Source organism: Oculina patagonica, chromosome 14, assembly GCF_052425735.1.
Source record: "Oculina patagonica isolate OP01 chromosome 14, crgOcupat, whole genome shotgun sequence".
NCBI classification, from domain to species: domain Eukaryota; kingdom Metazoa; phylum Cnidaria; class Anthozoa; order Scleractinia; family Oculinidae; genus Oculina; species Oculina patagonica.
Genome location: NC_135771.1, coordinates 10,675,058 through 10,687,909, shown reverse-complemented (window position 1 = coordinate 10,687,909; position 12,852 = coordinate 10,675,058). Strand labels below are relative to the sequence as shown.

The window sequence follows — 12,852 nt, the reverse complement described above, 5'->3', positions numbered from 1 at the left end:
TTTTTTTAATTCGTTGCTTTCTCTTCTCTTCTATGGAAAACTGCGATATGTACTTGTAAGTATTTGGCTTTTCTGGCTCTTCTTTGCCGGGATTTTACAGGTTGCAATTGACTTCGAGACAGAGGTCAAAAATAACATTTACTGCTAATGTGTTTTGGTGCACCTCCCGGGGGGGGGGGGGGTACTCCCTATAATGGCCTATACGGGGAAGCTCCGCCCGAAAGGGGTACCTTTTTCAGGCTTCGGGTATATAAAAGGGTAGGGATTTCACAAGTTTAGGTATACGAAAGGGTATGGAAATCAGTCATTTAGGTTTTTCAAAGGGCCTTTAATTGAAATATTTCGAACAGAAGCAATTTATGGTTGTATTATTTAATTTATTAATCGCTACCTGAACGCTACAAGAAAACGTCATGTTTTAAGTCTATACCATATACCATGTCTTTCAGGTATATGAAAGGGGTACCTTTTTTCATATAAAAGTATACAAAAGGGGTACAATTTCTGTCAAAATGGTATATAAAAGGGAAAGGGGTAAGACCTCGGAGCGGAGCCTCCCCGTACAAAACTTTTTTGGGTACCTCCCCCTCTTCCGAATCCAAGCTGTGTGAAACGGGGGGAAACGAGCAACTTGTAGATAACTTACTTAGTTATCTCGTGGGCCCTGGTCGTTGTATCCCTTGACCAACAATAAGCTGGTTCCTCAGGTTCTGCAACACAATGAATTGAAAATACATGGATCACTGCCTTAATGGTTTACCTGTAGTGATCATGAGTTGGCATTTTTAGGGGTCGACATTAGAGATGGTTTCCGCCAACTTTCCCGGCGCCGACCTCTGGCACCGCGCTCCCGCCCCTCCCCCCGGGTTCTTCGTCCCGCCGCGCGCGTCTCGGGTCCTCGGGCTCTCACTGACGTTCTGTCCGTTCGTCCGGCGTGTCACCCCACTCGATCCGTCAATATAATGACCTGTTAGTGTCTTACATGTATTTCCGGAAATAGATTTCTAGTTGCTCGTTGTTATTATTGATGTCCTGACTACAGGCTTGTTAAAGAACACAGCGTTTGGTAAGCCTGTACACAAGTGCATTGTTCTTTTTTAGCACATTTTACTGAGAAGCACGCTCATGGGCATCTAACGGAGGTTTTCCGAAGGAAACTTGGGTGTTGCGTGAGAGGTTATTCGAGGAAGATGCTGGCTCATTGTCTAGCTGACGAAGATGTCGTCATTCGTGGGAAAGTATTGCTATAAAAGATATAGGAACCACCTAAAAACTTGACGTGGAACATAAATGTTTGCTTCGAGAAATTCCTTGCTATATAGTAATTCTTATCTCATATCATATTTTTCGCCGTGGGGGTAAATTAAGTTGAATGGTTCTGCCATTTTAAAAGGGTAAACATTATGTGCAAATATTACAATGTTATCGTTAGAACCAAGTAAGGTCCTTAAATTTGGATTTCTGTAGTAAGGACGCGCTTACAAACCACGAAGTTGTTGTTAACATTAGGCCCAAAAAATATTCCCCAGAAGTCAATCGCGCACTAGGACCCCCTGTGGCCCTGTAAAGTATAACTTCGAACAATGTTCGTTCTCAACAACGGAAAGTAAAGGTTCTAACTTATTGCGTACCGGCAGCTAAAACGGCTTAAGCACGTGACAAATTCAGATTGTTGGCAAATAGCATGTAACCTGAGCAACAAGGAAACATTATGCTCACTATGTATTAAATCATATTTTACGTCAAATTTAAGGAACCCAAAAAAGTAGTTCTGTTAAGATGGAAAGACAAAAGAAATGAAAATAAAGAAAATAAACAAGGATGGTTAGAATGTGAAAGATCAAGAAGGGCAAATGTGACAAAATTAGGTTAACTTTTTATTTGCGCCAACAACTCTGTCGACGACATTTCAACATCCGTTTCGGCTTTTGGGGTCACGTGACGCGGATGAAAAAGTGAGTTCCGATGACGTCACCGAAACGAATTCTTGATATAATGTCTGGGAAAAAAGCCAAACAGCTGGCAAACTAGCCTTTAACTTAAATTAATCTTTCAGGTTTCTCCTAAAGTTTAGTAAACTTTTACTTATACTTGTTTTAACAATAGCTACACACGTCAATTAGCCACTTAGCCAAACCCCTCCTGGCCAACATCGATAAGAGATATTTAATTTTCATGTGACGTCACCAAAACCCAAATTTAGTATAAAACAGCAGTTTCTGTACAAGAAAATCTTAATACATACATGTATTTATTTTCATGCTGATACAGTGTTTTGCCTAAAAGCCTTTCAAATGCCTGTGATACTTGTGATGGCCTTGCGTGTTTGCTCAGATTTTACAAACATTAAAACTAAACAATATATTTGAGCTATTTTAAAATTTCAACTATGAAAACAATTTAAAAAGGATATTTTAAGAGTTCGGAAGTGAAAGCTACCGATATTGAATACAAAATTGGCTTTATTAATTTATTGATTGTACCCTTTCTGACGGCAATATTGGTGAACCAAACTCTTTATCAATTTTTATCTAAGGAGCGCATGTTTCTTGCCGAAGGAGCAAATGTTTCTCACCATTAAAAATTTTTGACTTTAATTTAATTTCGTGCGAATGGTTTTCATCCATAGCTTTTAAATCTGTGAATTATTTGTTGTCACGATCAAGCAAACAAATTTGGGGATATTGGTTGCGTGACTGACGAATCTATTTCTGTCACGCGCCCACGAGGTCCACAAAGTTCTGACAATTCAACAGTCAAATAAACGTCTATATATCGGGGTTAAATCTATGTACAACTGCAGATCTCGTTGATATAAAATGGCATATTAAATGTTTATGTATGTTGTGGTCGTAGAAGTCCATAGATTCGCGTACGTGATTCGGCGAATGCGAAGTGCGAATGCCCCACCCCTCCCTACTGTTCAGTCACCAATGCGGAAAAATAATTCGCGCCACTCAGGGGGTCATGTTACATGTTTCTGGTCATGATTGATATCGAGCCACAACAGTTCGAGGGGTCGTGGAAAATGTAATCAAATATATAAGTGTTGTGCAATCGGAAGTCTCCCAGTGCTGCTAGAATCTGTCTATTCCTGATCGCTAGGCAGTTTACTACGAGGAAAGGTTGACTCGTCCATCCTTCAAGAGGTATGTTAACAAACATTGTTTGTATCGTTTGTATATAGTAATCTTATAGAATTAAGACAGCAAAGAATCGTACGTGACAGCACTAAAGCAAACAACCGCGAAGGTCGTTCTCGAGTATACAAAAGATCGGCATCAAGGAAGTTTAAAGTCAGATCACTGTCGATTTATCTTCTGATGCACGCTTTTGTAAATGTTCAAAGACTTTTGTAATGTCTGATCACTGATCTCAGAGGGAAGTGTTTTAGAAGTCGTAGTCGTAGTTATTCGCCGAAAGCTCACGTGCATGCCGTTCCATAATATGTTCATTTCCACGCTGAAGATGCGCCAAGTTTTTTCAAAGTTCTACGCCAGACATCCTGCTTTGATCACACGCCAGTATGACCGGTTAATGCCAGTTATTACTATGTGTAGTATGGAAAGCCAGTAAATAACTCAAGATCGTCTTCAAATTACAATGTAAATTACATCCCGCTGAACTCGTGAAATTGATGTCATCAATTGTTCTGACAGTCGATCGTAGAGATTAGAACATAAGAACATTAGAAAATTAAATCCGATCCTGTTAACTAAAGGCTGTTGTGGCTTTAAAAATGTACAGTTTAAAGGTTTCTCTAGTTAAAAGTCTATGGCAATTTTCTTATAGATCAAGTTCTGAGCCATATTTGGTAAAATTTTTTATCCTGTTTGGTATTTAGTAAGACCGCAAATGTTAACGTTGCCATTAAAAGTTGTTCTAATAAAAATTAAAAATTCGAGATTAATTTCCACTTTTCTCAAATTGCAGGAGAAAAGTTTGGCAGCCATTAATTGACAAAATCCGGGCTACCGAATTAAAACCTCACATATGCGGAAATAAAAAAAGTGTTTTGTAGACTACATGTACGTAGTAAGCTGTAATCAAGATTTATACGTGCACAATACGTGCACAATTTGTCCTTCAACTTTGCCTCTGTCTCTGTCTCTCTCGTGGTCCATCATTGTGGCGTGCGTGTCGGGGGTCTCCTGTGCTTCTTCTGCCATCTTGGGTGCTGGTTGCTGTTTGGCCGTCTCCCTCTCTGCTGTGCTTGCAAATGTAAATATTTTTCTTCATAGATTCAAGGAATTCAATTTTAGGGAAGTATAACTTTTTACTCCATAAGTCTCAAGAGTGACCAACATCAAATTTCTCCCCACAATAACAATACTCCAACAAGAGAAAAGGTTGTGAGAATTAACAAAATGATCACCAAGTGGCAATCGCTTTATCTTTTAACAAATTCTCCTAACTAAAATATTTATAAGAAAATTTATGGAGATCAGTTAGGAGAATTTGGATGTGGGTATTAGGGCTTAAAGGGAATAAAAAGTATAAACTGGATATTTGTGAACAGATGTCCCAGGAGAAGGGGGGGTAGGGAGGAGGGGAAGGGGTAATCCCTGATGTAAATCTTTGACTTATATATTAACCACCACTATTAATAACATTTAATTTCAGATATCATGTCTGTGAGTTACACCCGAAACCTGTCAGATGCCGACTTCAGCAATTATTCAGAGCCTGAGGATTTGAGCGCCGCTGTTCTTGAACGCAGAAGATGGCAGAAGAAAACCACGAAAGCAAGAATTTTGCTTGGAGTGCTGACAGCTATTTGCTGTATACTAATTGTGATCTTGATCATAACTTATGAAAGTGGTCGTAAACACAACAAGTGCCCCGTTCACACTGCTGCCACCACAGCTAGCAATAATATTATGAAGTTCATACACCTTTCAGATATTCATTACGATCCCTTTTATGACAAGACTATTGCAAAAACTTCTTTTTGCCGACCTCAAGGAGCAGGCAATAATACGGCAAAATATGTTGCAGAGTATGGAAGGATTCACTGTGACTCACCACCATCTCTTTTTGAAAATTCCTTGGATGCCATAAAAAATGTTAGTCGTACGGAAGATGTTAGCTTTATCTTGTTAACTGGTGAGTGGAAACAAATAGGGAGTTGTAACCTGGGTCAGGGAGGAGGGAGAGGGGAGAGGGAAGAAGGGGTAAGGTGGGAGAGAGGTTGGAAGTAGAAAGACGGTACCCAAGAGACAAGACAAGGAGGTGCAAATGGAAGTGGGCGGGTGGGGGTGCTACTTAAAAATATTTTTCGTTTGGAGGCTCCACCGACCAACCTCCAAACCCTTACTCTTTTATATGCCATTTTTGACAGAAAAGGTTAGCCTTTTATATACCTTCAGTAGAAAATGGTAACCCCTTCCTTTACCTACATCTGGACCCTAAAAAATGACCCCTTTCAGGCGGGGCCTATCTGTATGGGCCACTAACAGGAGTACCTCCTGGGGGGAGGAGCAATACTCCTATGTCATTCATGCTGTTAAAATGTGAGGATCATATTTGTAGGCAATGTGTGGCACTTTGGCTAAGCTGCAGACTTTTTAATTTTTGACTTAAATTTTGAGGAAAAAGGTGCAGCTTACATGTATGCATTGACTTTGACAGTATCTTATAACCTTGTTTTAACAGGGGACTTGTCAGGACACAAAATGTGGACAAATTATGCCGGCCCACAGAGAGTGTTGGATAACATTGCTGAAGTCAGCAACCAAACACGTTCAAGATTTTCAGACATTCCTGTCTTTCCAATGATTGGGAATAATGACTTACCAGGACACTATGTTCTGCCGAACTCCAGTAGCGATTGGTACAAGAAGGTCTTGTCCTACTGGGCCCCCCTGATTCTGTGCTCTGGGTGTCCAAGTGATGTAAAGAAGCCAACAACCCAGGCTGTGTTAGAAAAGAGTTTTTTGGAAGGTGGATACTACAATGCCAGCATTGCAGGTAATTGTCTCACCTGGCTTTAAGCCCAGGGAGGGAGGGGGGAACTCCCATATATGTGCCATATATAGGTAATGTGTTTCTGTGTTTCTGTCTTAGGAGAAACAGATAGGAGGGGTTTCTTAGGAGGTGTGAATAATTTATGGGACTACACAATTTCAATTTAGCCCAAATACAATTTAGCACTCCAGTTAGCCTACCATGAACTTAGATAGCTTGCAGTTAGCCTTTATCTTGAGATGATGGACTTCTGGCTCACATGTTTCTCTTGAAGGTTTAAGCCTTAATAGCACTCTGGTTTGCCTAAGAATGGTAAGGTTTCATTTGTAGGTAGGGATAATACTATTTAGTATATACCACACAAGTGAATAGTGCTTAAATTCGCACGTGCTGATTGGTTAACTCTGAGGTGATTAGCAAAGTACTATTCACCTCTGAGCAGCTAAGGAGAAACAAAGTGCCTTTACGCGTCGCTTTGTTTACCGAAACTGATGTTTTGGTCCGCTAGTTATTCCACTTGTGTGGTTTTACTAAAACAATTATTCACCTCAGTGTTGGTGAATGTAGTGGATATTTACTGAGCCGCAAAGCGGCAAGGTAAATATCCACCACTATTCACCTCCACTTCGGTACAAATATGTTAAATATTTATGTTACATTATATAAAGTTGCTTACTGGCTCATATGGCTCACTGGCTTGCACTTTTCACAAACTCTTCCCAAGCTCATCTTGTTAAGATTGTTGTGTTAGGTCCCAGTAGCATGTTGTAAGGGCTGGTTAATAGTTCCATAAGGTGTGGTTTATGTCCAGAACTGATGCTACGTAACTGATTTGTCATTATTTTTGAAGGTGGCAGAATGGTTCTATTAGTGTTAAACAGTCTGTACTGGTCTGTATCAGTTGAGAGTAGTGAAGAAATTATCCAAAAGGCCTCCAGGCAATTAGCATGGCTAAAAAACCAGTTAGAACTTGCCAGAAGCCGAGGACAAAGGGTGATGTTGGCCAGCCATATCCCTGCAGGGTATGTTAATAACAATTGTCTCTGACAAATTCTGCTACCAGTAAATTAATGAGGTGGTTCCAGAAATTATCAACACCCACCCCAAGAAAGTTCATTGGAAATTTTAAGGGGAGGGGGGGGGGGTTAAAAGCCAAAGTTTTAAAAGGAAAGTTTGAAGCCAGAGGGGTGAGGGCGGGGGATCAAAACATTAGCCAGGGGCAGATCCAGAATATTCAGAATGAGGGGGCTGAAGACTTTGTGGCATGATCACAAGCCCAACCACCACCCCAATGAAAAATTCACGTTTGTGGAGATGCTTCTTACAGCATTCTAGTAGCATTTGTGACCAAAATTGTAAGGCTTCGAGAAGAAAAGGGGTGTTGTGGCACCCAATTTCCTCCCTCACTAAATCTGTCCAGTAATTTTTTTTTCCCCCCGAAAATTTAAAAAAAAAAAAAAAAAAATTTGGAAAAAATAAAAAATTTTTGGCCAATTCATTAACTGTAAACCCCATTAGCACCCTCAGTAACCCCTCCCCACTTTATAAACCCCCCTCCCCCAGTTATAGGCCCATCTGTCTGTTACTGTGGCTATTTAAGCCCACCCACCAATGTTTAAATATTAACTTACTAACTAACAAGAGATTGCCATATAATGAACCCCTTCATAACAAAATCCTCATTGAAACGAATAACATTCTTCAGGGCAGCCAAGGTTACTTACATTTAAATGTACTGGAACAGAACCTGTGTATAACAAAGCCCTGGCATTTTTTAACATCATCAGGATTTCATTGCGTATGCCTTATTGTTTGTCTTAATTTTTTTGGTAGAGTCGACAGCTATGACAGCCAACCCTACTGGTTCAGTAACTATACAAATACCTATGTGAGTCTTGTGGCAAACAAGTACAGTGACTTAGTGGCTGGTAGGTTGCTTAATTAATTTATTTTTCTCAGTAATTTATGCTTCAAATAATCAATGGCATTGATTTAGCGTAGAACATATTTTGGAGGAGTAAAATGTGACATGCATTATATATCACAAACATACATGGAGTCAGAACTGTACAAAAACCAAGATCCAGGAGAAAGTACCAGCTGTGTATCTTCTATTGTGTTTTTGGCATTTTTATCGATAAAGTGTTTTAAAACAATCAAAGAAATATGTTACTGTAATTCTGAATTTCTTAAGCACGGCAACTTTCTTCTTTTCCGACCTTCCGTCTCTCTCTCTCGAATGAAACCGAACGTTTCCAATCATTCTCTGAGAATCTGCAAAAAAATCACTCAACGAAGACTTACAAGACCCAAAAATTTTGATGATCCCGAAGACCCAGAGGAAGATACGAAATATTTCAATTATGTGTCTTTTTTTTATTAATTAAAATGGATTGTACTCTCACAACTCACTTGAACCCAATTTTCTTTCTCTTTCTTTCAGCTCAATTCTTCGCCCATTCACACAAAGATGATTTCCGCCTCCAAACAAGCAATACCCAACAAGACAGTGCAAAGTCATTTGTACTTCTTGCACCCGCCATATCACCAGTTTACAATAACAATCCAGCATTCAGGTTAATGTCGCTGGACATTGAACAGCTGTCCCTGGTGGACTATAGTCAATACTACATGGATCTAGTGATGGCTACAGGTGAGACATAACCATTACAATACTGTGCAAAAGTAATGCAAACGAAATATCGGCTATTGTCGGCGAAAATCTGCGGACTTTCGCCGAAAGTTCACCGATTTTTCGCACAGCTATTGTTTATATTGCGGCGACGTTTCGCTGAGCTGGACGAAAAATTTTGCTACCGTTCGCTGCGCTCGGAGAATTTTCGTTTGGCTAAACGCGAACTTTTGTTCTCGTTTGGTTTGAACGTTCGTTGTATAAAACGGAAGTTCGCCTTCCTTAAGGAAAGGTCTTTCCAAATTACGCCGAACGAAAATTCGTCTATGCTAAAGAAAATTTCTCTCCACCGAATATGCTTTCGATTTCATTCCTGTGTAACCTTCAGTGGCCAAACTGTCTTTCTAATCCAGGATTATATTGCTTTCAAGCAGATTAGTATGGCTGAAAGTGAAAAACCTTAAATAAATTGAATTACAAATAGTGATACAGTTTCTAGGAAATAGCTACAGGTAGTTTCGGATAGGGTAGGTATTTTTGGTTTCTAGTCTAGAAAAGAATTGTAAATGCGACCCGATCTAGAGTCCAGCACTCTAACCATTAGGCCACGGCGCCGCCCCCATTTTGGCTGGAAAAGTTGCTTTAAAACTTCTGCTCATACATATCTTAGAAAACTTAAAAAAAAAATTAAAAAGTTGTTTATAGTGGTCATGTACTTAGCTTCGAGATAGCTAGTTTACAGCATGCCACAGAAAGAGAGGAAACAAATATTCTAAAAGAACATAACATTATTAAAAATCCCAACTGGCAGGAGGCAGACCAGTTGGGTATATACAAAGCATGATCAAGGATTTGAACTCGAGACGACCGAGAACAAATCCAGCTAGTTGCAGGGTGAAGGTTTTGAACCCTTATGCCTGTTCTCCTCTTTTGTAATAATATGCACTTTTTGCTGTTTTACGTTAAACTCAATTATGTTGAATTCATCTTATTTTGTTGCAGAATTCTCCAACCCTGTATGGCAGTTGGATTACACTTTCAGCCAAAAGTACCCATCGAACAACAAATTTCTCAAATCAGACAGAATAGACGAACTCAGCCAACAGCTTATCAACCAAACAAGCAACAAAATCTGGAAAGGATATGTGTTTTCACGGGAGACAAATTATCAGCCCATGGCGTATTCACGGTTCACCCTTTACTGTGCGATGAGATTCGTCCAACTTGACGATTTCCAAAAATGTGTCCAAAAGTATAATGTTCCCGGTGGTTAACTTGCAGTGATTTATTTTTAGCTTTTATAAATAGCGAATGGAAGATGATAACTCTTAGATAAAACTTAGACTGTTCACAGCCCTCTATTTTTTCGAATTTTTTCTTTGATCGTCGAACCTCGGAGAGAAAATCGCGAGAGAAATGGACGCCAGCGCAAAACGCCACCTTCGCGCTCGATTCGCTCGTTTCTTTCGCTTTTTTCCACTTAAAAATAGAGAAGCGAAACGGTCTCGATAAAACGGCTCCATGACTTGCAACAAATCTTGCAAAATGAATTGTACAAAATTTTCAAAAAAAAGTGAGAAAATTTCAAGCTGATGGTTTTGTTACTATTCTCTACGAGCCAATATACACAAAGCGAATACAAGAGGCATTTTACTGAAAATAAGAAACATTTTTTCCCTATTCATCTCATCACCGTATAAACAGTGTACATTTGTAGAAAAAATAGCGTTGGTCGAGAGACGTCAAAATTGGTGATAGGATTAACGTTTTCAAACTGAAATTGACCGAGCTTTTGTTGGGGCTAGTGGAAAGTAGACTGCAAAACAATCCTAACGATATACGCTATCAGCGCTTCTAGCCTTCCGTGAAGATACTTAAGAGAAAAAAACGGACTGTTTTGCAGTCTAGTGGAAGTGTGGCCGTAAAACAAGGTGACAATATTATTCAGTGTGGGAGGGTAGGCGGAATTGTAAGTAGAATCTATTCAAAATTTATCCAGTGGCTGCTTTTGGAGCAATTTTTCCAGAAACCTGCTGGAAACATGTTTCCTTAATTGTTTTTTATGCTTCCATGCCGTGCGGAAACACGGAATGTTTCTGCCATGTATCAGAAGCAACTTTTGCTTCTTGGAAACAAAAATTGACGCTGGAAACAGTGCTTGCAGTGTGGCAAACCTAGGAAATATTGGGGGAACATGCGCGCGCTGTGAGTGTTTTTGGAAACAAGTTTTCTCGCTCTGCAAGGCTTTAAGAGAGATAATAGATCCGCAGAGCGTAGTAATGGCTACTGCTCCTCGTATTCTGACTGCAAGCAAGTTCTTCTGTTAGAAAATGGAACGATTGTGCAGAGGAAGCTAGCAAAACAAGGTGTTTAGTTAGTCTCAGGAAAAAGGTGATTTTCAACAGAGTGCAGCACTTTGCCGAATAAGCGTTATTTTACTATTGCAACTTGTAATGTTAGTAAGGCTTGTATTTCTTAGCCTGTATCAGCTACTTTTGATTTATAAAACACGCCAGTTAATTTGTTGACTCCCAGAGTATACGTACCTTAAAATATCGAAATATAGAATATATTTTTTTACTGTTAATGTTAAATACATTTAATTTTTATTTTTTTTAAAAAGAAATAAATTTACTATAAACAATTTGTTTTATTCTCCCTCTTTATTTCTTTCCTGCCCTTGTAATCTTGTGATCGAAAACGGTACTTTTCAAAAACGCCGCTCTTCAAAGAGGGTATCGTTTTCAAATTTACCCGGGTTAGTGCCATAACATTTTACGCGGCGTTTTCAAATTTCTCCGTTTTCAAATTACCCGGGTCAGTGTGGACGGGTGCTTATTAGGACGGAAAAGAGCAGTCCAGGCTGTCAAGTGCTTTGGGAATCAAATTTTATAGGATTATAGGACATTTCTCTTCAAAAATATAGGACAAATGTAACCAGAATATTAAAAAATAAAGGACAAAAAATCAGCTCACTTGACCAGTTTGTTTTAATTTTCAATACCGGTAGTAGCTCGCATGGAAAAAGGGGAAAACCGAAAACGTCACCTAAAATAAAGACAGTCAGATAGACCTTGATATAACAAAAACCAAAACTGTTCATTTCAAGTCAAACATGCCGGTTTTGCTGGATCTGGAGTTAAAATAAGATTTAATGTACGTGGTGATATTTAAACACAAGGGCCCAAAATCGTCATTTTTAGTGGCTCATGTAGCATTTTCTTATTCGATTCTTTTGTACCTGGAGTGAAAATAAGGATGAATCTACGTGTTGGCATTAGTCCAAGAAAACCCAAACTGTACATTTACAGTCACAAACTGGCCAGTTTTGCTGGATCTGGAGTGAAAATAAGCTTTAATCTACGTGCTGCTATTTTAACACAAGGGCCCAAAATCGTCATTTTCACTGCACCATGTAGCACTTTCTTATTCGATTCTTTTGTACCTGGAGTAAAAGTAAGGATGAATCTATGTGATGGCATTGTTCCAAAAACACCCAAACTGTACATTTTCAGTCACAAACAGGCCGGATTCGCTGGTTTTTTTTTCATATATATATATATTTTAAGTAAGACAAAATAATCTAGAACAACATCAATATGCTGGCCTAAGATAACGTGAGTTCCAAAGGGAACTCACCACCCGAGTAAGACATTTTCATTTCCTTATGTGATACTTTTAAACAAGGATGAGTCCACGTGATGGCGGATTTCTAAAGAGACCCAAACTGTAGATTCCCCGTCGAATGGAGTAAAAATAAGAGGAACCTACGGGGTGGTATTTTAACACAAAGGCCAAAAATCGTCATTTTCAGTGACTCATGTAGCACTTTCTTATTCGATTCTTTTGGACCTGGAATGAAAAAAACGATGAATCCACGTGATGGCGGATTGCTAAAAAGACCCAAACGGTACATTTTCAGTCACAAACCGGCGCGTTTTGCTGGATCTGGAGTTAAAATAAGAGTTTACCTACGGGGTGGTATTTCAACACAAGGGCCAAAAATCGTCATTTTCAGTGACTCATGTAGCACTTTCTTATTCGATTATTTTGGACCTGGAATGAAAATAAGGATGAATCCACGTGATGTCATTATTCCAGAAAGACCCAAACTGTACATTTTCAGTCTCAAACAGGCCGGGTTTGCTTGTTCTGGAGTGAAAATAAGCTTTAATCTTCGTGGTGGTATTTTATCACAAGGGCCCAAAATCGTCATAAGACAGAATCATTTGTCACGAGGTCAATAATTTTAT

The 12,852-nt window shown here is 39.3% G+C and overlaps 2 protein-coding genes across 2 annotated transcripts in view; one reads left to right on the top strand and one right to left on the bottom strand.

The window, feature by feature from the left end:
- LOC144637645 (HEAT repeat-containing protein 1-like) overlaps positions 1–12,852 on the bottom strand; it is a 207,652-nt gene that overhangs the window by 126,758 nt on the left and 68,042 nt on the right. The gene's annotated exons all lie outside the window — the stretch shown is intronic.
- On the top strand, positions 2,991–11,247 carry LOC144637763 (cyclic GMP-AMP phosphodiesterase SMPDL3A-like). The gene is made up of 7 exons (XM_078496840.1): positions 2,991–3,149; positions 4,624–5,106; positions 5,656–5,970; positions 6,818–6,989; positions 7,801–7,895; positions 8,411–8,620; positions 9,602–11,247. The coding sequence occupies exons 2-7, from the start codon at positions 4,629–4,631 to the stop codon at positions 9,871–9,873; spliced, it is 1,542 nt and encodes a 513-aa protein (XP_078352966.1). The 5' UTR covers positions 2,991–3,149; positions 4,624–4,628; the 3' UTR covers positions 9,874–11,247.

Coding starts and splice junctions, on each gene's coding strand:
- LOC144637763 (XM_078496840.1), top strand. CDS start 4,629: ATGTCTGTGAGTTACACCCGAAACCTGTCAGATGCCGACTTCAGCAAT. Junction 5,107..5,655: donor TAGCTTTATCTTGTTAACTG/GTGAGTGGAAAC, acceptor TTGTTTTAACAG/GGGACTTGTCAGGACACAAA. Junction 8,621..9,601: donor GGATCTAGTGATGGCTACAG/GTGAGACATAAC, acceptor ATTTTGTTGCAG/AATTCTCCAACCCTGTATGG.